General features: G+C 38.5%; 1 protein-coding gene across 2 annotated transcripts in view; it reads right to left on the bottom strand.

Moving 5' to 3' along the window:
* The window catches only part of COL15A1 (collagen type XV alpha 1 chain), a 118,915-nt gene that overhangs the window by 56,278 nt on the left and 39,982 nt on the right, over positions 1 to 22,655 (bottom strand). Inside the window, exons 4-12 of one of the 2 annotated variants that reach the window (XM_058825440.1) lie at positions 20,722 to 20,796; positions 20,209 to 20,301; positions 17,738 to 17,864; positions 16,362 to 16,480; positions 13,551 to 13,679; positions 10,538 to 10,600; positions 6,061 to 6,138; positions 4,367 to 4,429; positions 2,461 to 2,586 (exon numbers count right to left, since the gene is read on the bottom strand). In XM_058825440.1, the coding sequence (XP_058681423.1) occupies positions 2,461 to 2,586; positions 4,367 to 4,429; positions 6,061 to 6,138; positions 10,538 to 10,600; positions 13,551 to 13,679; positions 16,362 to 16,480; positions 17,738 to 17,864; positions 20,209 to 20,301; positions 20,722 to 20,796 (873 nt within the window). The remainder of the gene's footprint in view (positions 1 to 2,460; positions 2,587 to 4,366; positions 4,430 to 6,060; positions 6,139 to 10,537; positions 10,601 to 13,550; positions 13,680 to 16,361; positions 16,481 to 17,737; positions 17,865 to 20,208; positions 20,302 to 20,721; positions 20,797 to 22,655) is intronic. The other variant, XM_058825449.1, reaches the window with a different exon arrangement.

Below are 22,655 nucleotides of genomic sequence, written 5' to 3'. Positions count from 1 at the left end.
CTGGCTCTCTCTGTCCCCCCCCACCCTGCTTTTGCTCTTAGGATGCGCTGTAAGTCATAGAGTAAGTAATGGATTTTTTTAATATTGAGAATAATCAGAAATATTTTCAGTATGTTTCAAACATTTTCATATTGTATTTTGTCATGATTACATAGACAGAAGAGAGTAAGAAAAGAGGTTGAGCTAAGAACAATAACTATTCTAAAGTTTACTGATTACTTCCACTCTACTGCTTGGCAATTTTAGGCTTCATTGTGCTAAAATTACTAATTTCCTCAAGAGCTTTGGAACAGTCTCTCTTATGTAGCTTGCAGGCATTGCTGGGACATTTGTTATTCTCCTCAGGGTATATTAACGTATTTATGAGCTATCTCAAACAAAAAATTATGATAGAAACTATCCCTATACAATGCTATGAGTCAATTTAATTTCATGTAGCATTTAGAAAATGTGTATTTAATCAGATCAATACCATATCAGTACGAAATGCATTGTGAAGGAGTTTGTGCAGGGGTATTTCCCATTATAAAATGCAGCCTTTACTGAAACATTTCTAAGGCATGTTTATAGAGAGAAGAGGTACTACATCACAAAGTTCTTGATTTAGCAAGGACTTAAGCTTGTCCCCAACTTCAAGTGATTGGCTGGTCTTCTGGAATTAGACTTCACAGCTGAAAATCCTTAATAACACAAATGTGTTAATGTGGTACTTAATGAGGATTCCCAACCAAAACATTTCTGTTGGGAATTGAGCTCACCTCATTTATCCAGAGTGTGCAAATGTTTGAATAGCAGAATGACAGTTTCTTGGGTCATCTGAAATTGTGGGAATACATGGGTCTGTGTTCTTAATATCTGGAGTTTTCCTTCAGCAGCCTGTGTAGTTGTCTCCTGGATTGATTCTTCTGAAAATGTTCTTTAGTTGTCTTATTTACAGTTAGCTTCTGCTTTTTTAACAGATACATTTCCCAGGAACTATCCTGAAACAATGATTTCTGTTGCACCAGAAAATTGACTGTCTACAAGTACTTCATGCTATTGCCTGTGAAATCCCAAATTGCACAAGAGGGAATACACTCATTAAAAAAAAAAAAAAAAAAAAAAAAAAAAAAGAATCAATACTTATTTCTCCATTTTCTTTTCATTCCTTTTTACATTTTTCTTTTATGGCAAATTTTAGTACTGCTTCCTAGACCATTTGAATTACTTCATATTCTAAAGATATGGAAACAGCCACAGTCATGAAAGTTGAAGGTACAGTTTGAATTGCAAAGAAGCTGTTATAGAGAATCTTTTAATCTAACACTACACTTTATCAAATGCAGTAGATGAAACATTAGGGTAACTGTCTTCTTTGAAAGACTTGCCAACACATTTTCTTAAAATTACATTTGTAATCCTCAATACAGATTGATCTGTCTCGGATTCAGAAAATAAAAAAGTGCTGTTGGGAGTTTAGCAATTAGATGAAATCTGGTCAGCATTTCAGACTTTTTTATTTTATACTGTCATCCATATAACAATCAGTAGATGCAGAGAGTAATGGATTTCCTTGGCTTCCCATGCACTTGACTCTTGAATTCCATATTAAAGACTTTCAGGTGCCTAATTTCTCTCTGCACAAAAGATGTTGCTTTCCATCTGGATGACCAAACACTTTTTAGATTTTGTATCAACTCCCAACTTGGTTATCCTCAAAAAACAACCCCTCCAAGAGAGCTGAGAAATAGCGAGATCTTTTTAACACCTGTCACCTGTACACTTCCTTGATATATGCTAATGACACCTTGTCAGGTACAGAAATGGTCACTCACTTTGAGGGCTGTGTGATGGACAGGACAAATCCTGTCCTGAGAACAACTGCTGCTGGCAAATTGTTGATAGGGAATAAGGCAACTATTTTAGTAAATTTATCGAAACAGAGATTGTTCTGAATTGGGAAGGATCATCGTGTGCAGCTCTTAGATGAATGGACAGCACAGAGATTAGACCCACAACCTTGGCTTTATTAAGACCATGCTCCAAACAGCTGAGCTAATCTCATCATTCCAGAGAGGATGTTTAAAGCTGTTCAATGCTAAAAAAATTTATTTTCTTCACTGAAAAAAACACTTTACTGAGAATTTATTTGCAAGTCAAACTTTAGCAGCGTTTTTTACAGTAAAATTATATTTCACGTGTCCAGAGGAATAAGTGTTTATACCTAGCTGAAGAAAAGGATAGAAGAGGAAAGAGGAAAATTCAGTTTATTTTACAAATTCCCTAAAGATTATGTAAGTGATTTAGCAAACTTTATTTTCCTGAAAGCAAAAGCATTCTTAATTTTTATTTATTCTGGTCCAGATTCACCAGTATCTGTCTGTCAAATGTACATTAGTGCTGTGCTTTGGTTAACAAGACTTTTTTTTTTTTTGTACAATTTGCATAAGATTCAAGCTTTTTGCACAAAAGGGTACTCACTTCAGGGCCTGGCTCCCCAGAAGCTCCATCTTCTCCTGATGACCCAGGAGGTCCTACACTTGAATCAGGTGCTGGGTTTCCTGGAAGACCAGGCAGTCCTGGAGGGCCTGGTGGCCCCGGAAGACCCTGGATAAATCAGCAGGAGTGTTAGAAATTATCCTAGCCTGGTTCATTTCTATACACATGGAACAGGAAAAAGCTCACATAGACTTTTCAGGCTCATAAAACCATAAAACTCAGCTGGGGTTTCCACCCACATTCTGCTTACTGAGAACCAATTTTGGTTTCACAGATATGCCCTTACATAGGGTCACACTGACCTCCCTCACCTGTGCTCTCTGAACTCTGCCACCTCATAGCATTGAAATAGAAGCATTTAAAACAAAACAAAAAAAAAGGTGTCAACTCTCTGTAACCCAGTAGAGATCTCAGACATATCCCAAGGATCGATCTAATTATAAGAGACCTAACCATAAAGAAACCATCATTGTACAGAGGGAAGTGGTTGGTTTTTTCTCCTCTACCATTTCATAGGGTTTGTCAATGTTATTGCTGGAGAACTGGGAATCCCTACTCATGGTCCAGACCTGCTTAGTGCTGTAAAACTGGCCTCTGCTCTAAAGATCTATCCTGCATGGACATGAGCAGAGGTATTTAAATCAAACAAATGGAATGAAATGAGTGAAATGTTATTTTAGGAGGAGCAGTACATTTGCAAATATTTCTTCCCATGTCCAAGTTCATCTGTGTTACTGGTTGCATTAGCAGGCAGAGACAGAGAGTTTGAAGTTTTGGGCCATGGCACTATAAGTCAGGTAGTCTTTAATTCTGACTTGGGGCATGTACAGGATTCTATCTGGAAGAGGCTCATCTTGGATTTTCAGTGCACTGAACAGAGCCTTCTGCAGTGCACTCATGTGTCTTGTCACCTACAAAGGGCATCTGAAGAAGCTCCTAAATTAGGCAAGATTGCTGACTTCCAGCGTGTGGCAACTAACTCCTGATGGGCATTGGGAATAAGGTATTAATCACTTTTGAGTAAAAAGAAAGAAACAGAAGGGGGGTCCTGAGGCAGAAACCAATCTGAGAGAATGAAAACTATCACTAGTTGTGCTACAAAGCAGAGGCCTCCAGTGTGCTAGAGCATTCTGGAGTTCATAGGAACCATAATGAACTCAGAAAGCTGCAGTGTTACTGCTGTTTAGTTCGCCAGAAAGCTGCACCATAAAGCATTTCATACAGATACACTTATATTTTTTTAGAACAGATACTCCATATTGAAAAAAGCAAAGACTAGGGCCATGTAATGCCTTCAACTGACTAAAAGGGGCTTGGTAGAGAGCAGGAGAGGGGCTGTTTACATGGGTCTACGGTAACAAGATAGAGGACAGTGGCTTCAATCTGACAGAGGGTAGGTTTAGATTAGACATTAGGAGGAAATTCTTTACTCTGAGGGTGGTGAGGCACTGTCTCAGGTTGCCCAGAGAAGGGGTGGATGTCCCATCCCTTCAAATGTTCAAGGCCAGGTTGGATGGGGTCCTGAGCAACCTGGTCTGGTGCAAGGTTTCCCTGCCCATGGCAGGAGGGCTGGAACAAGATATCATTTATGCCTTTCTATGACTCCATGAATCTATGATTCCCATCTCTCTCCTCTTTCTCATAGTCAGATTAAAAGCATTTTCTCATTTTGAAAAGTCCTCCTGCCAGTATTTCTTTGGTGGCCGCCTCCTGTGTCATATTTCTTCCCCACTCACAAGCATTTAGGCCTTTTCTGACCTTAAAACCCTACAAATCCTTTCTAGATGCTGTAAATTAAGCATGTATTAAACTTGCATTATGAAAAATTCTACAACCTGCATGAGTAAAATAAAGCTTTTTATCATGAAAAATATCAATATTTGCTTACCCTTAAAATCTCAGTCTCTCTGTCAGTATCTCCAGAACCTGATTCTTCAGGTTCCAGTCTATTCTGAAATTAGAAGAATTCCATTTTAAATTACTGCTTCTAAAGATGACAAATGGAAATATCACTTGACATTAACTGAAAATACAGCCATCATCAATATCTTTACAGCAGTCTGTCATTGGTAAAATAAATTATAATACAACAAGAACATTTCACTTATGTTTCTAGTGTTTCATACCATCTTCTTTTGTAGTCACTGAGCACTGTACTTGCCTGCAGGTGCTCTATGAGCACAGTGATAACTGTCCTGCAGGACACACATGCCATGAAACTGTTTAAGTGAACTGAAATAATATCTCAGACAAATTTTAACTTCAGAGAGGTACCTGTCAACATTAAGAATATCCTAAAATGCAGATCTTACAAATAACCCGTTTCCTACAATGCATCCCTCCTTTAAAAAGCCCAATTCTGAGATTACTACAACTGGAATTAAAAAGATTACTTTTATAAGGAGAAAATATACTGAAGCCATTTCTAAAACCTTCTGTTGAAAAAACACCTTAGTGTTTAGTCCTTGGTGAGTTTCATAGCTTTGTACATTTTGCAGACTACAAAGAAAAGCACAGCGAGAAGTACTACCTGAATAAATTATCATAGTACCAAAGTGAATGTTTCAAATGCTTGGGAATTAGGGATGCATTCCTTGGCTGCACTGAGACTTCTTCCATCTCACCACAGAATAAAAGGCCTTGAAACTTGCTGTCACAGAGAACCAGGAAGCAAAGGCAGTGTAGGACTTGGTGTTCCCTGCTACATTTGTAGAAGTGACCTTTGACTGGGTAAAACTTTTGGCCTGGAGCACCTTCTCCTAGGGATTTGGAGCTGCCCTGCTGGTCTCCTGAAGTCAGCATCAGAGCAGGCTCAGTAGTGCAGCAGAACACTGTTAATCTGTTTTTATGCTGCAGAAATATATTGGCTTAATTTAGCAGACCCAAAATCAGGGGAGCATATAATCCATTTTGGCCAGTGGAATATGTTTCAAACTCTCTTGTTAAACACTCACGATATCCAGTGTGACAGATGGTTTTGTGTAAAAGTCCAGGATTTCCACTGGTGTCTGTGGTGAACTATGTCTAAGCATAAAATCAGCTCTCACAACATGAACCCAAAATTCAGGCCAGATTCCTTCTTTAGCTGCATGCACATGTATCCTCATGGATATAGAGAGAAAAGTCCAAGTACTGCAGTGCGATGGATCTGAAACTCATTCTTTAACATTGCCTGAGTACTGAGCACTCAAAATACAAACACTGCAATCATGTTGGTATGTCTTCTAGTATTTAATGACAGCAAACATAACTGACTGTCAAACCACTTCTCTGTTCAGTAGCAGAAAGACATTAATAATTTAAGTTTAGAATACCTTTTTGTGGAAATTTTTGTGTTCTCCCATATATTGTTGCTTTTGCACATGAGAGCACACACATCCACCGATGTTTTAAAAAGTTAATACTGGGTGTTTTGTAGCTTACACTTCAGTCAGACATTTATTTGCATTTCTGCATGAATGTTTTAGAAAACATGATTATCTCTGTGGCAGTCAGGCTATTTTCCCAGAGAAAACCTCCTATTTAGTTCTGGATTTCTCTGTGGCAAGCTGAGCTCATTGACAGAGAGCCCCAAATACTCACTAATCCTCTGGAAGGAGCAGATGGTCCTGTGGGTCCTGGTAGTCCAGGGGGTCCTGGCAATCCCTCACCAGGATCACCCTGAAATTGGAATTAAGATAAGTCAGCAAGGATTTAACCATATAAAGACTATAAGGACTAGCTACAATCTCAATGGATTTCCAGTCACAAGAGTGGCTGCTTATGAGCCGGGTTGGACTTTGTTCATTTCTAAGACAAGCTCCCAAGGAACATGATCTTCACATTGGCAGTGGAAGAAAGAATTCTTCCTTTTCTAACTTCTGCAATGAATTTGAAAATGTACAAGCAGCATTAACAGCATTAGGCAGAACATATGTCTTGCCAGAATGAGGTTTAACTGTGAGTCTTGAATTTTTAGGGCATATTATATATGAACCCTCACCCCACACCAAAAAACGAAAAAAACCCCAAAAAACCCCAACAACAACAAAAAAAACCACCAAAACAAACAAACAAAAAACCCAAAACCAACCAAACAAAAAACCCCAAAAAACCAAAAAAAAAAAAACCCCAAACCAAACCAGAAAAAAATGTAGTCACTGTGGTCACACCATGGTATTCAATCTGTAAATGTCTTGATTTTATTGCTAATCTCTCTAATGGTTTTTTCAATATTACCACAGCATGATTTTTCTTCTGTGTGTTGACCTTTATCTACTGCCAACACAATGAAAGATGCTGTTCAAATATGTGCCATTTTCTCTCATAACTACTACAGTTTCTTATAATTTGTCTTTCTTACATCATCTCTGACATTTTGCTGAAGTTAGTTTGAATTGCTTCAGACTAAGATGTTTGTGACTTTTAATAATTTTTCTGCTCAGGTCCAATATTTTTCACTCAAGCCAAGAGTTGAGGTTTTGCCTCCACTGATCTGTGCTTTACCCTCTAACCTGACAATTTGCTATCTAGGCTTATGAGCATTTAAATTGTGTTCTATAAATTCACATATTTGGTCACATAGCAGGAAACACTGACTTTTAACTGTCTCTTGGTCACTTGCTCTTTATGCTTGAGAGTTCATTGGATGAATGTATTCTTTCAGTTCTTTGTTCCCTGCAGCTTTGTCAAATGGTTCCTATAGTAATACTTCAGTCATATCCAGAGAGAGTGTGTTTAATTAATTTGGGGCTATTTTCACTGTCTGCCAGCATGTTCAGTTACAGATGCTTTTCATTCATTTTAAAACATCCTCGCTCTTTTCCAATGACTATTACATAAGTTCCTGGCAGTGCTTGTTTTCATGCAATTTCTTCCACTTTGTGCGCACTGCAGGAAAGAAAAAACCTCAGATATCACATTTGGGTCATGGTCATTTTTAGGAAGCCTGACTGTATCCGTTCCCAAGGAGCATCTCATGGCTGTATTTCTACACAGAACATGGACCATGGTGGAAAAGTGACAGCAGCTCCCCATTCTCCACTGATACATAGTGCTCTATTCATTCTCGGCTTTCCGTTTTCAGTTAGAAGAATCAGAAAAAGGAAGGTGGATCCTACCACTGTTCCTGAAATTTAGATATTGTTATACTGGAAAAGGTGCTGACTGTCTTTAGACAGCATAACAGTTCTGAATTTTTGTGTATTCTTTAAGCTTTGGTCACCCTACCAACACAGCCAGGCCTAGGAAATCATACTGATTAGCATATTGAAACAATTTGCTGAACAACTGATAACTTAAAAATAATTCACATGTATAAAAGAGGATCAGAGCAGCATCTTGTTTGTCCTGTTTTTACTGCAGGAATTGTCTCTTTAAAGTATTTCCAAGACAAAGCTCTGCATATGAAGCAGTCAACTTTCCTCAGTGCTCTTGAATGTATCATTAGGATTTTTAGCACTCTTTTGCTAACTTCACAGTGTCTCTTTGAAGTGTCTCTTGAAAACATTCGTCCAATTTTTAAATGAAAAACTAAGCTTAAGAGGTCTTTACTAAAGTAGACATTAAAGTAATGAGGAATAGACTACTGGAGTATTTTCCTTTCCAATATAACTTTTTCTGTCTACAGCTAAGTGGCTTCTCCTGCTGCTAGAATTTTCTCCTTCTGATAGCTATTCTGATCAATAAACTAAGGCTGGATGGCCTTTGGTTGTGAGGTCAGCTGGAACAGACTGGCTGGACCCACAATCCTTAGGTACTTGACTCTGGGACTCCTTTTAGCCCTGCATGTTCAAAGCTAGTATTTTGAGCACGTGTTTTTGTGCATTTTGCTTGAAATAACTTTAGACATACACTGAATTCTATCAACATGAGTATCTGAAAGTTAAAAGCTTCCTGGGATGGCACTGGAGGAGTACAGAGCCTATGCTCAGTCTCATCTTGCAGTGTGATAGGAGTAGTTAACCACTGATGGCCTGAGCATTGTCTGAGTGAGGGTTTTTTGATACAGGCCAAAACATTGTCAGGGACCATGCCTGCAAGTCTGAACCATCAGCAAATCAGTTCCTGGGCCAGTGTAGGTGTAGCACTTTCTGTTGAAGATTGGAATGGTCACCTAACAGAAGCTGCCACTACAGCAGCTGCAAAATAATCTTGGCATCTTTTCAGTTTGCTCTGTTTTCATTAAAAGAATCCTGACTGATCTTTTGGTTTCCTACAGATGAATTATTTATGTCAGTACCAAGTACCCTAGAAATAACTCTGGTCACAAGAAGGACCAAAGCAGATTTGCAAGAAACCTAAAAAACTAATTGTCAAATGACATTTATGTGCCTGTGATGCCTGCTGGCAACTGACAGAGTATTTTAATGATAATCTGCCTTCCCAGTGTGATAAATGAGTATGATTTGTGCTGATAAAAATTGAAACAGTAATCAATATTGATACAGTAATTAATATTTGAGAATAATAAAATAGTTAAAAGTTGCTATGCCAAAGAAGAGAGGGAGAGGAGGGGCTCCATCCCCCCTTCCCAGCAGATGTTCTCAAGGACCACAGGAAAGAAGCTGAAGATACAGTTGCTAAAAATTACCAAGAACCTGGTTGAGTCCCAGAAAATGCTAATTATAAGGGATTTATTGCCTTGATATGTAGATCTAGTGATACGTTAGTCTTGGCTTACATTGTACTGGCTTGATGCGCATGTGTAACCCAAAGGTGAATTAAAGGACAAAGAGGAAGAGGAGAGGTCTTCATCCAAAACGACCCCCAAAGACTTGTGCGACCCCCAAACTGAGTGGTGGTGCATGCGTGATAAGGGTGGTAATGAGGGTGGAGATAGAGATATGATGAACTGAAAATAGGAGGAGATGGCATTGACACATGGCATATAAGGGGTGACTTTCACTTGGCAAGCTTGTACATGAGGTCGCAAGGGTTCCAGAACTCTGCCCTCCGTACCCCGCAGTATCTTTTGCTTATGCGCTATTATTGGAACCAAATTATCCCTTATTTATATATTTTCTAAACTATTCAATTAAAATTGCTGCTACCTTAAATATTGTTTGGTTTTTTTTGATGGGATAATTGGGCAAACATAACACCAGCCTGTCTTTCCTGGACGGCCTGTCTCCATACACTGTAGCACTCCTGTTGTGAGTGATCCCACCATATCTCTGGAACCTCTGAGAAGTGGTAGCCCTATGACTGTGCATGGACTTGTCCTCCTGTTTGTCTCCCACACTGCCTGGTTTTGTGAACACGTACCTGAGACAGGTCCCAGAGGAGAGCAAGAGTGTCTCCATCATGATGTACCTGAGATGCTCCCTGACTGCCCCACATGCTTTCACTTCTCTACAGTTTATGAGAACACTCTGCTCAACAAATTTCTATTACAGCTATACAGAGAGATGGGGAGTTGCCATGCAATCTCATTACCTGATTCCTGTACTGGAGAGTAATTTTACCTTTTAAATGATTCTGGATCATTTCAAACTAATCTGAATAGATGAGATTTATAAGGGTCATGTTTGTGAATTTATGAAGCCTGTGTTGTTGTGTTAAACAGATGAAAGGAATTAATAATTTGACACTTGGACTTACTATCTGTATGTCAATTTTGTGTACAACACGTACTTTAATAATAGATGAATCCAGTACATCTCACTTCATCTCAGAAGAGATACAAGCTGTTACTTCAGATGGTTTCAGTCTTATTTCAATTACGTTCATTTCCTAAGGGTAATATGATTATACTGCCTCCGTTAAATCACTTACCCAGTAGAGTAAGTTGCCCAGAGCGGTTATATACAACAATTGACCTTTCTTTATTAAGTGTTCAGTACATCTTCCTTAGCTCTTCTGTGAAAGCCCAACTTTTTCTACTGCTGAAATTTATTCACATCCTTGAAAAATACTTATTCTGGTGTGGTGCCATCCAGCCATTCATGAATAAACAGTAGGATGTTTAAATTCTTTCTGTGATTCCATATTTTATGCCTCTCTCAGACTGTACCAAATTAATACATATCTAAGAATAAATTGTATCTGACTGATTGTTGGGGATTAACAGGACACATACCTTTTCACCTTTTTGGCCTGCTTTTCCTTTCTGTCCTGGCAACCCCTGAGGTCCATTTTTGCCCTAAAAGGAAATATTTTTTTTTAATTAGACATTTTCTTTCATGTAGGTTGAACAGGCTGTACACTTAGCAGTGGCTGGATTTAATGGTGCTAGGTTCTTTCTAACTCTTGGTTTGTACAGTGGAAGGAAGTAAGAGATTTGGCATAGAATGCCCCTGGCAGTACCCAAAAAATATGCCTACTCTTCCCACAGAGAAGAGAAGCCTATTTGGGGGATGCTGATGGAAACACCTGCAGGCTGCATTTGGATTTGACAGAGTGCCAACAGGACTGCCACAGCTCTGATGACAAGGATTTTTAAAACTGTAATATTGGTTACACACTACTACCAGCTGCTTCTCTGAGTGCACAAAATCATACCATTAACTTAAGCCTGCTCCCTCCATCTACTAAAACTTTTTTGTTCCTTAACCAACTTGAATTTATTCAACTTTTAAAACTAGTATCCTTCCTGAAGATGCCTCTGACTGGCAGTGTGGTATGCTAGATAGCATTTCACCCCATTTTCCATTCTAAACTTCACCAGTCAAATTAATTCCAAATTACTCTTTACATCTTCATATCACCTCCATACAATATGTATAGAGGCTCATTCATTGGCTAGAAAGAACTCCACCAGCTTTAAAGTCAGTGTTCTTATAAAATGGGGCTGGTTATGAATTCAATTAGGACACTCAAGACAATATTCAGAAGGGAAATAAATAATTTTCCCACTATTTTGGCATTTTGGGAATCATAACAGCTAGGGTTATGGACTCTACTGGACAAGTTTTAGGACTGCCCTAATTTTAAAGATGGGTTATATAAAGTCATTAGGGAGAAAAATGTATCTCTAAGACTGAAGGATGTTTTTTTCCTATGATGATTTTTCCTGTAGAGAAACTGGTAGCAAGTTCATAGAAAAGCAGCAAACACATTGCTAACATAACTGTAGAACACACTAATTTCATTGATGAGTGAAGCCCCATCAAACCAAAAGTAAAGTTGCATGGGTATATGTAAGACTGTAAACCAGATGCACATGGACAAAAGTGCAACTACAAAAATGTAAGACACTGTCACAAAATGTCTATAATAGAAATTGGGATTGTGTTCACAAGGAGAAGACAATTGGTTTTGAAGAATTTGAATTACATTTGAAGAATTTTCTCTAAGACATATTGGTTTATTCGAATTTTCTTTGAAGATATGCTGCATGAAAGTAATCAGACTTCTGTTAATACATAAAATATAAACTTCTTGTTCAAAAACACCCTAGTGGCACAAAACCTGGGTTTTGGCTAAATGTTTGCAAACCTGGCTATATTTCTTTAAAAATACCAGTGTTTGAAGGCAGCATTCAGGAAGGAGCACAATAATGCACCCCATGAATGACCACTGAATTATTTTTTTAATATCTTAAAGCACACCAGTTTCATTTGAGGTTCAATTGCAGGGGCAGGAAGGGTCAGGAACCTCCTGGCACTGGCACACGTTAGAATAGAAAAAGAGGAGCCGGCATGGAATGATGACAGCCTCTGGGTGGTAAGGTCCTGGAGAGGGAAGGATACACAGAGTGGCAGTGACAAACAAATGAGAAAGGAAACAAAGAAGCCAGGCAGCAGAACATCTGTGGTGGACATATACAGAACAGCAGCTGAGACATGCATGGAATGTGACAACTACAGGTTTGTTTTTGTGTGTTGCTGGGCAATACCTCACACAGAGGACACATGTGCAGGCTATCAGCAACTGGTAGACTGACCCAGGGCTGGGAGTTGTCTGGAGAAGCTGGAAAGGAACACCCCAGGAAGACGACAGCAAATGTGACAGAGAAGGGTAAAGTAGAGGAACTCAGAGAAAGGAAAGCAGGAATGATGAATAGATGATGCAGTTGAATTACTGCGCAAGATTAAAGGGGTGAGAGGTACATTTCAATTAACTCAAAAGTACTCTCAATTAACTACAAAGTTAATTGCAGCTGAAGTTAGGAGCAGGCAACATGGAAGCATGTGTCTATGGAGGGTCAATGAAGCACCCCTCTAGAAAGGGTCTGACTATGTCCCCTTTTTGAAATTCTCCTCTGCAAAAAAAAGCCAGCTTCACCGGAGCTGAATTCCTGGTACAGCTGCTTATGCAATGCCATGCCTCTTACTTTCTTTGCAACTGGGAAATCATAAATTTCTCTTAGAAACCTGAATTTTGCTCTCTTAACAACCTGAGGGTGTCAATTATGGCACCAGAACTGTCTTCTAAAGAGGGGAGATGAAGAAGGCTGCTTAAGCCTCAATGTAGCAGAGCCTCATAAAAAATGTTGTGTTTTTATTAATTCAGTTAACCAAAATATGTATAAAAAATACTTATGGGTGACCCATTTTTACCAGGAATGCCCTAAAATAGAAAATCTTTGTTAGAAAGATAAACAAAACACTGTAATATAGAAGTAACAAAAGGTAAAAGCAAATAATTAAATTGCAATGTGCCATGAAGTGACAAAATGACAAACCAGAACTGTATCAAGCACAGTGCAATGTTTTGCGCCTCTCTTTAATCCCATGCATCTTGTGCTGATGGTTCACAAGGATCTGAATTGTGAAACATCCTGGATATAGAGAAGCCACTGAAGGAGGCCTGTGAGTTCTGCACCTTTGTCCGCACTCAGACATGACAGCTGGGAGGGTGCTGCAGTACTGCCCAAGGAGTTGGTGGAATTGCTGCTCTGAGAACATTTCTGTGTCAGCACAGCAGCTGTTGGCCTTTGCTTTCTGGTGGCTGCCACCAGGCCCCTGCCCCTGGCAAGTGTGCAGTGCAGGCAGGATCCTCCTGAGCTGCTGGGCTAAAATCCATCTCATAGAAGTGTAACTGGTGACAGTGTGCAAGGCTGTGCAGTTCCAGCTCTCCATGCATGTGTGATGGATCACTATTACCCTTTCTAAAATACATGTTCTGTTCAACAGAGAGAAAATACTCACAGGCTGACCAAGCTGCCCAGGTTTCCCTGGAGATCCAGGAGGTCCTTGATCTTTATTTTCCACATCTTCTATTCCTGACCCTCCTAGAGACTCTGTGGACCCGTCCTCTACTTCCTGACCTTTCTGGCCCTGAGTAATTAAAATGTGAAATATGAAAAATATGTTGTATTACTTTCCCCATTTTTCTCTCTAGCCACCCCCCTCCCCCTTCCCTTTCTCCTCCAAGCCTTGGTTTGTTCTATGCAGTGAGAACCTGACAGGCATCATGCAAACTGTATATTCCATTCAGCAAAGGCAATCCATGTTGAAGATCATTCATGCACCTAAAAATAAATTGCTCTCTGAGCTGGTTACCTAGATGCAAATGACCATGATCTAATTTCATATCCATATAAACCTGCATAGTCTAAGTCAATAGTGTAGATTTGAAAAAGTACAGTTTTCACATACTCAGTCTGCCAGGGAAAACGTTGCAAGAGTTAAGATAGACATGTTTTGGAGTGTTTTAGCCAACTTCCCCAAGATCCTCTACTCTATCAAAGGAGAGTTACATGTTGGTTAAAAAGTGGCAGAAGATGAAACAAAGAGTGCAAATGAACAACAGAAAGACTAAAATATTGCTAAACATTAGTATTTGGTCAAGAGAAAGTAATAACAACAAAAGGAATAATTCAAATATTCCAGGAACAAAACAAAACCTTCCAGGAATGAAGCTTGGACATTAATACATATTTAAATGAAAAACAAGTATACAGAACAAAACACGTTAAGTCAGTATTGTGTTTTGAAAGAAACACTAGAATTTACTCACATTTTAAAGCACTAATGAAATATTTTGAGTTCCATTAGCAGCTAATGAAACTAGGAGGGATGAAGTATAATAAATCTCAAAGCATTTTAAAGTTAACAGGATGACAGCTTTCAGCGAAGGAACTGTAAGATCATTTTTTAAAAGACCTTTCTGGGTTTTGCTAAAAGGAAAGGTCCCAAACACCAGGATTTTTTTTTTAAATCTGGACTAATTACAGAATTATTTTCCATCTGGAAAAAAAAAAAATGAGAAGAGAATCTATTTGGTTAAACTGTGGGTAGGGATCATAGCCTGAATGAGACAACAGGATTCTTGATTCAGTATTAGAGTACTGAAGGAGGTAGCAGATGGTATGGCAGGACCCCTCTCAATCATCTTCTGAAGATCTTGAGAGTCTGGGCAGGTTCCTGTTGACTGGAACATGATCACTGTTATTCCAGTCTACAAAAAGGGTGTAAGGGAAGATGCAGAACTACAGCTCTGTCTGCCTAAACTCAGGCTAGATCAAGGAGAAGATTATACTGAGTACCACTGAAAAGCATTTAAAGAACACTGCACTTGTCAAGAACACTCAGCCTGGGTTCACAAAGCAAAATCCTGTTTAACTAGTTTGCTTTCTTTCTGTGGTGAAGTCACCCACATGAAGGATGAAGAGACAGAGGTGGATGTAATTTCCCTAGGTTTTTGTAATGCTGTCCATCACAGCATCCTTTGGGGCAGATTTTCGAGCTGTGGGATGAGTGAGCTCATGGTGCAGTGGGTGAAGATCTGGCTGAAGGACAGAGCTTAAGAATTGCAGAGAACAGGGCCACATCTGGCTGGTGACTGGTCACCAGTGGTGTTCCTTGGGGCTCCATTCTAGAGCTGGTTCTGTTCAATATATCTCTCAGTGATCTGGATGCAGAAATTGAATGCACCATGAGCAAGTTTGCTGATGATTCCAAACTGGGAGGTGCTGGTGGCGCTCCTGAAGGACAGGAGGCCTTGCAAAGGGAGAGATTGGAGCATTGAGCAGTGATTAATAGCATTAAACAAAGCAAAAGCTGAGAGAGAAGTGGCAGTAACAACTCTTTAAAGTTATTATTTTCTAAATGATTTGTCATTATTATAATATATAATCCTCTTGGGTATCTATGTAATGAAAAATATGTAGAAATTGAAATAAAGTTAAGGAAATCTTATAAAGATCAGTAAGTAGCAAAACTACTTGTCACAACAGATTTAAGCTTAATGTGGCACAATTACTAAATCAAGACTGATTTTTTATTTAAGAAAAATGGCCCAAAATGAAAAAAAACAAGATGGTAATAGCTCATCTGATATTTGGTTTATTTATTTATATAAATTAATACTAGAATTGCTGCTTTAAAAATATGAGAATGCCGGCATGAAAATGTTAGAGGAATTATATTTGGAAGCTCTCCAACAAATACCAGAACTTCTTTATGTCAGCTCTAATGGATGATCCTTAACTTAATGTCTCACCTCTTGCTATATTTTACCGCAGTAAACACAGGAACACAAGAAGACCCTGCAAGGAGCAGCCTTAAACACTTGAACTAAACACACATGATGTGGAAATTTTATTCTAAATTTCTGTAATTTATGACACCGTGTGTTTACTGGCAAAAAGAAGCAGTCATGAATGTAGTTTTAAATAATAAAAAGAATGAACTTTTGGTGTGGGAGTCTCAAGGCAAGAGGAAGGAAAGGTCATTACTTTTTTTTTGCTTAGAATAATCTGTGTTGGCTGCTGAAGTAGGAATGTTAATCAATAAAAAATGCACTGCCAGATGATAATTTTGAAACATAACAACAAATAGGGCAAGTATTCCAGTAGCTCACAGGATTGCAAATGGGTGACCTATGTAATTCTAATTTGTAGAACCACACAGAATTCAGGTTACACACTGCCTTACAAATGCTATATGTTTCAAAGCCCAGATTTTTATGTTCTTGGGACTAAAAGATAAGGCATGTGATCCACCTGTTATACAGACCTCCTCTCTGCTTACTCCTGGCAAAATACCAGCACCAGAGCCATCTTCTTCTCTTAACATTTTCTGTGTGACAGTGGTAGACTCATTGTTGTCTTGTCCAGTTTCCATGACAGCTAAATCTAAATAAAACAATCACTTATTAATGACAGAGCAAAACAAAACCTGCTTAGACAAATGCTACTAGTTTTATGAAAAAAGAAATTATTCAAATTATTACTAAAGTACATTCAAAAGATTAATATTAGTCATTTTACAACTCTGAAAATTTTAAAAGAAAAAAAAGAAAAAGGTGAGAGTAAAATTACAAAATATGTCTATTTTAATGTCCAGAACTGTATTGCATCATCATGTTTTCCTCAAGCTCTAGTCTAATGGTTGCCTATTTTTCATCCATGTAACACAAAAAAAAGAGAGTTAATTACAACAGGTACTATCTGAACTATGTGTGGAGTTAAAATAGCAACATTGTCTTTGGCCTTATTAATATATTAAGCTTTTTTTTTTGTTTTCTAGGAGTGTCCTGAAGTTGTCCTAGCTGTGGAGAACAGGATTCCTCACTGCATTATGCCTTGCTGTCATTGCTTTGCTGCCTACTCTTGCACCCAAAACACCCCACTGGTGCATTAGGCACATTCACATCCTTTGGAGGAAATAGAAGTAGTAAATAGTTGTTTATTCCTTGGCAGGATTCAGTTTTACTGAAAGGCTGTGCTTTACTGTACCAAGTCATCAAATAAATGTCCATCTTAGATCCCTTTTAAAGGTGCCATGTGGTTTTAGAGCCAGCAGGACAGTTTGCAGAGGTAGGACTCAAGGGGTGCCATGCTTCTCACCAGCCTGAGCAGAATGAAGATGATTTTTCTCCTTTCATTCCCTTTGCCTAACACTTGCATTTCTTTTTTTTCTTAGTAGATTGTCCCAGCAGCTCCTCAGGTCAGTTTCTTAGTTTTATCCAACTAATGTTTTTTTAAGATTTTAAAATATTAACTACAATTCTGTAACTGAAACTTCCACACTATAGAAGGGTAAATCCATTCTCTGCATGTTTAACAATGAGTCTGGGATAAACCCCTATATGGAGGGAGAAGTTAGAGATGTTTTGAACAGTGATTGTAGTTGCTATCACTTACCTTTGCTGCATTTAATAAATTGCAATTTATCAGACTGCACTTTGAAAGACCAAATGTTTGATGAGCCAGTTCTTTTCTAGCACACAGGATGTCCAAAACCATAGGATTTTACTTTCCTGGCAGCATTCAAAATATGACAGTGGCTTTCCATACACGGGGAAATGACAGACTCAAAACCAGAGAATGTAAATGACCCTACCCCCCCCCCCCCAAAAAAAAAAAAAGCCCCAAAACTTGAAGCAGTGCCTTGTTCTTTAAATTTAGCTGCTTCTGAGGTTTCTTCTGATCTGTGATTTCCAGAGAAATCATTCTCTTCCAAATAAGCCAGTATGGTCGGGGGGGCTTCCACTGGCTCTGCCAACGAATCTTCAGGCTAAAAAAAAAAAACCCAAAGAATGATTTAGAGTAAAGGCTTATCACATGTTTTAAAGGGAGAATCACTAGATTACCTTCCTTAAAGCACAGTAATCATAACTACCATATCTGTGAAGCAAACCATAATTCTGACAAAAAATAGTGCAGTACCTTTGGACTCCATTCCTCCAAAGCAAGGGATATACACTCGAGAACCCATAGAGAGGGAGGAAATCACAAGCAATATACATTTGTCTGAGACTGTATTTTGAGGTAGGACCTTTGGCTTGATTCATTCCAGCTTGGCTTGGTATTGCTTTGCCTACTAAAGTGTCTTTATTTCAACCCATGAGTTTTCTGACTTCTCTTCCAATTCTTTCTCCTCCCATTGGTGGAGCAATGAGGAAATGGCTGTATGGTGCTTAGTGGCCAGCTGGGATTGAATCACATCTTTCATAAGGAGGAATAAAAGCCAAAAATTCTACTACTGCTGTGTGTAACTTTGAATAGTGTGGTAATTATGAAGATTCTTAAACAGAAGCTAAAAACAATAGCTAAAAGAATTTATATTTTTCTGGATAAAGAAGCTAGACATATTTTCTGAATGAGCTATAGTTTTATCCAAATGAGAAAAAGTCAAGGCACAGTAAGATTTCCTGGATTAAATTTTGTGGTGTGATGTAAAATGCAGAGGAGTCATCAAGCACTGGGGTGATTTTGCTGCCATTTGGAAAAACCCTACCTGGCTGCAAAAATTCAGGAAAAGTAAACTGCAAATCCTGCATCCAGTGAGGAATTACCCACGTAGCAGTACCAGCTGGGGCCAGCTGCTTGTCTTTTGATCACTTGGAGAAAGATGAGAGAGGAAGGACTGCCTCAAGAAGGCTCAGAACTATCTTATCAATATGTAGAAGATCTTCACAAGAGGGAGTAAAGGAGACAGAACCAGATCCTTTTCTGTAGCCAGTGAAAGGAAAAGAGACAATGGACACACATTGAAATACAAGAAATTGAGGCTATGTGTCAGAAAAAAACATCCATTGAAACAGGGAGGATGTGGAGTCTCCATTCTTGAAGAAATTCAAAAACCAACTGGCACTGAACAACCTGCTTACTGAGCAAGCTGCTGTATTTGGCTCTGCTTTGAAAAAGGAATTGGACAGGGCAATTTTCAAAAGTCCCTTTTAAACTCAACTAGTCTGTGACTCTGTGCAAAGCACAAGGCAGGCCAAAATGAGTTTGGTGAGCTATATGTAAAAGGCAAAAAAGTAATAAAATTTTATTTAAACACATCAGGAGCAGGAGGCTGGGTCAATACTTAATAAAGTTAGAAAAAGAGTGATCAGAGAATTTGAAGTCTATAATAGAAAATAAGGTTTTCTTCCATTCATGACCCTGGAAGATATTCTTAGGAAATTCAGCAGTGAATATGACTAAAATGGAAGTCTTTGTTTGAAAACGGTTGGAAACACAGTAAGCGAATGACAGGACATCACGACCAAAAAGTGTTTGCCCATGGGTTCTGTAAGATTCAATAGTGAAATAGCTGAAGCGTGTACAATATCAGACAAATGTGAGCATAGTTTCTGTGAAGACATTTCTCAGAAAACAACTGATTTTCTCTAAAGGAACCAATGAGAACTTATATTTAAAATAAAAAAAGAATGTTTGACACAAGAAGCATGGAAATCTTCATTGTGAGGAATGGACTAGAATATTTAAGCCTTAATAAAAAAAAGGCCTTAAGCCTTTGTACCTTAATATTTAAGGTACAAAAAGTGGGGCGGACACAATGTGTTGGAAATCTCTAAAAATGGTAAGAAACGGCTGTTTACTCTGTTATCCAGTCAATTAACTACCAAATGAGAGTGGCAGTCAGCATGTTCAGAAGGGCAAGAAAAAGGTGCACGTCCTTCACAAATCATGTCATTAAATTAGCTAAGGAATTATGCAGCAGGAATCAGAGGGTGGTAAAATTCTCATGTGTTAAAAAAGTCCCAAACAACAGAGCAAGAAATTCAAAGATGAATAGCTCAGCTGAGTTCTACTAACCACATATAGTCTTAGCACAAGCATTTCCTGAGATAAAAATTGGTGCAGAGTGAGAGTGTTCCCAGGAAGTGTCATATGTATTTTCCCAATCTTGTATTACACTCTTCCCAAGATCTGGTTGCTGATTATTATCAAATATACCAGATCTTTTATCTGGCACTGTGCCATCATTCTCATGGATGGGTGCACATTGTTCTGTAGGAGCCTTGGAAATTGCCAATTATGAAAGCCATTCATCAAATCCAGACCCCACCCTTTAAAAGAGTAATATTAAACCAGAGTTTTAAAGTAGATAAGTCAAATAAATTTACCCTTATGGGAAGATGAGAAGGTGCCAGAGCTTCTTGTGCCTCAGAACTGTCATGTTCTTGAATGCTGCCATTGCCACTGCTGTCCCCTGAAGCCTGTGCAAAAGCAAATTATTGGGGAAAAGTTCATAAAAGTCAGGGAAAAAAGCATGATCTCCAAGGAATTGGCTATTTAAATGCAGAAAAATGCTCCTTTTTTTGGCTGGTGAAGCCTCAGTGTCATCATGATGTTAACTTATTTCAGTACTTATAGCATTCCATGAAAATGACCCTTCAGAAAAATAAAAGCCACAGTTCATTTCCTGAAAGCTCTTTTTCACAAAACAAAATTATACTTTTGAAAAAATAGGTTTGGGGGATTGTACAGGAGACAAAATCCACCCCACATATCGTTTTAAGTACAATACAATGTTTCCAAGAAAAAAAATTTCCATATTTAGTGTTATGAAAGATGTCAAATAGAAATTTACTTTGAAATCTCTGAGGTGCTGAGGTAGTGCTTATAAGAATACTTACATAAGGGTCATCATCTTCACAATGATCTTCAGTAGTCCTTGGATCAGATTTGATTGTCAGATGTTGAATTGAGCCCTACATGGAACACCAAAAACATTTCAAGGAAGTAATATTTTAAGTAGCATTTGTGAAGGGGAGTGAGGGTGGAGGGGTGGAAATTAAATAAAGCAACAAAATTCCCCAAATTGTGCTCTGATTTACTTGGAAAATGGTCTAAAGTATAAAATTTCATTACAGTAATCCAAATTTAAGATATAAATATGTTCACAAATTTTTCTTTTGCAAAATGTTGAGCAAACAGAAGCTGCCAGAATATAATGACTGTCATGTCCCAGTGACACTGTGATCACCACACTGCATTGTTAGTGCCCCAGCTGAAGAATCTAGTCCTGGATTATGTCACACATGCTGTAAAAAACTCTGCTTTTTTAGGTAAGAAGTGCACTGGAGCTCCAGAAGTGGCATGTGAAACCCCTAAAAATTGAGACAAAGGATGGGAAAGGAATACCAATAAGTGACGAAGTGAGTTAGGAAGAAACCAAGTAAAACCTTTCCAGAATGGAAATAAAGGAGATGGATTTTCTGATAATAAATGTTTCTTTTTTCAGAGTCACCAACTGTACTTCTCAGTCTGACATGCTGAAGGAGCAGTAACAATTTCATTTAAATCATTTAACTATTGTTTCTGCAAAGACTCACAGTGCTTTAAGAAATGTGGGGGATGTTTCCTTACTACAAGATTTCACATGATGCACAATAGGGCACAAAGATAGATATTCAAGTTGAGAACATGTTTCTATGTAACACACAACCTAGAATATTTTAGAAAAGAATAAAATTTTTGATTCTATCTTTAAAAATCCTCTAATTTATCTGCCTTTGAAGATTATGAAACTCATGTGCTTGGTGCCTCCTGAGTTTGCTGGACTTCCGCAGCATCCTTCTCTGTAATCTCAACATCCCATTTCTCTCAAAACTTAATGGGCAACTCAGATATTGAACGATGTCAGACTGACTGAACAATTCACTGACAAATCATACATGAAAGGAGGCACAACCAATTAAGCAGTCTCTTGGAAGTGATCTCTTTTTTTTCACAGTACAAGTGAATCACATTTGGAGAGCACATTTTTCTCCTCTTGCTCTAATCTGTGGCCCTGGATGATAAAGTAAAATGGAAAGCTCTAATGTTTCCCAAGTGTTACTGCTAGCCGATTCCTCCAACTAGGAAAATCATGGACCAGTCTGCATGAGAGGGGTAGTAGGTATGTGATATTTACTCCCTCTCTGGGTCTTATAGCTGCTGCTGCCTTCCCTGTGAAAACTGGTTTGCAGCATCTGGCATCATCACTGATTCAGCTATACTTGGCTGTTGTCTGGTTTCTACTTTTCTTTACAAGCATCAGGGCTAGATTTTCCTTTGGTTTCAATAAAACTGATGATAGTTATGTCCTTTTGTGTCTGACAAGCACAGCCTTAGACACATGAATTCCCATTAGCCAGAGGAAACCATCTGACATCTATTCATTTGCACAATCTGCTATGATTTGTTTCTGTTTCGGGCAATTAATGTAAACAGTTCTTGGCATAGAAACAGAGTTTGAGTGAGGTTCAAGCATTCAGTTTTTCTACTCAAAAGCAATTGTGACATATGATGCAAGAAGAAATAAAGGCACGGAAACCTAGACTACAAGTCATAATTAGTGCTAATGAAGCACTCAGAGTATTGGCTGAAATTTATGTACTCAATATAGCATACAGAACAGCCTGTTTCCATGGAAATGCATTACAGTGTTATCCACCATGCATTTCTGTCATCATATTTACAGATTTATTGGTGATCATCTCAGCAAGGGATCACCACATGTGTTTTCCAGGTGGGATAATGTCCTGGGTTGCAAGATGTGGGTGGGGGGTGTGTATTCTATTGCCAT

Source organism: Ammospiza caudacuta, chromosome 1, assembly GCF_027887145.1.
Source record: "Ammospiza caudacuta isolate bAmmCau1 chromosome 1, bAmmCau1.pri, whole genome shotgun sequence".
NCBI classification, from domain to species: Eukaryota; Metazoa; Chordata; class Aves; order Passeriformes; family Passerellidae; genus Ammospiza; species Ammospiza caudacuta.
This window is presented reverse-complemented; position numbering and strand designations above follow the sequence as displayed.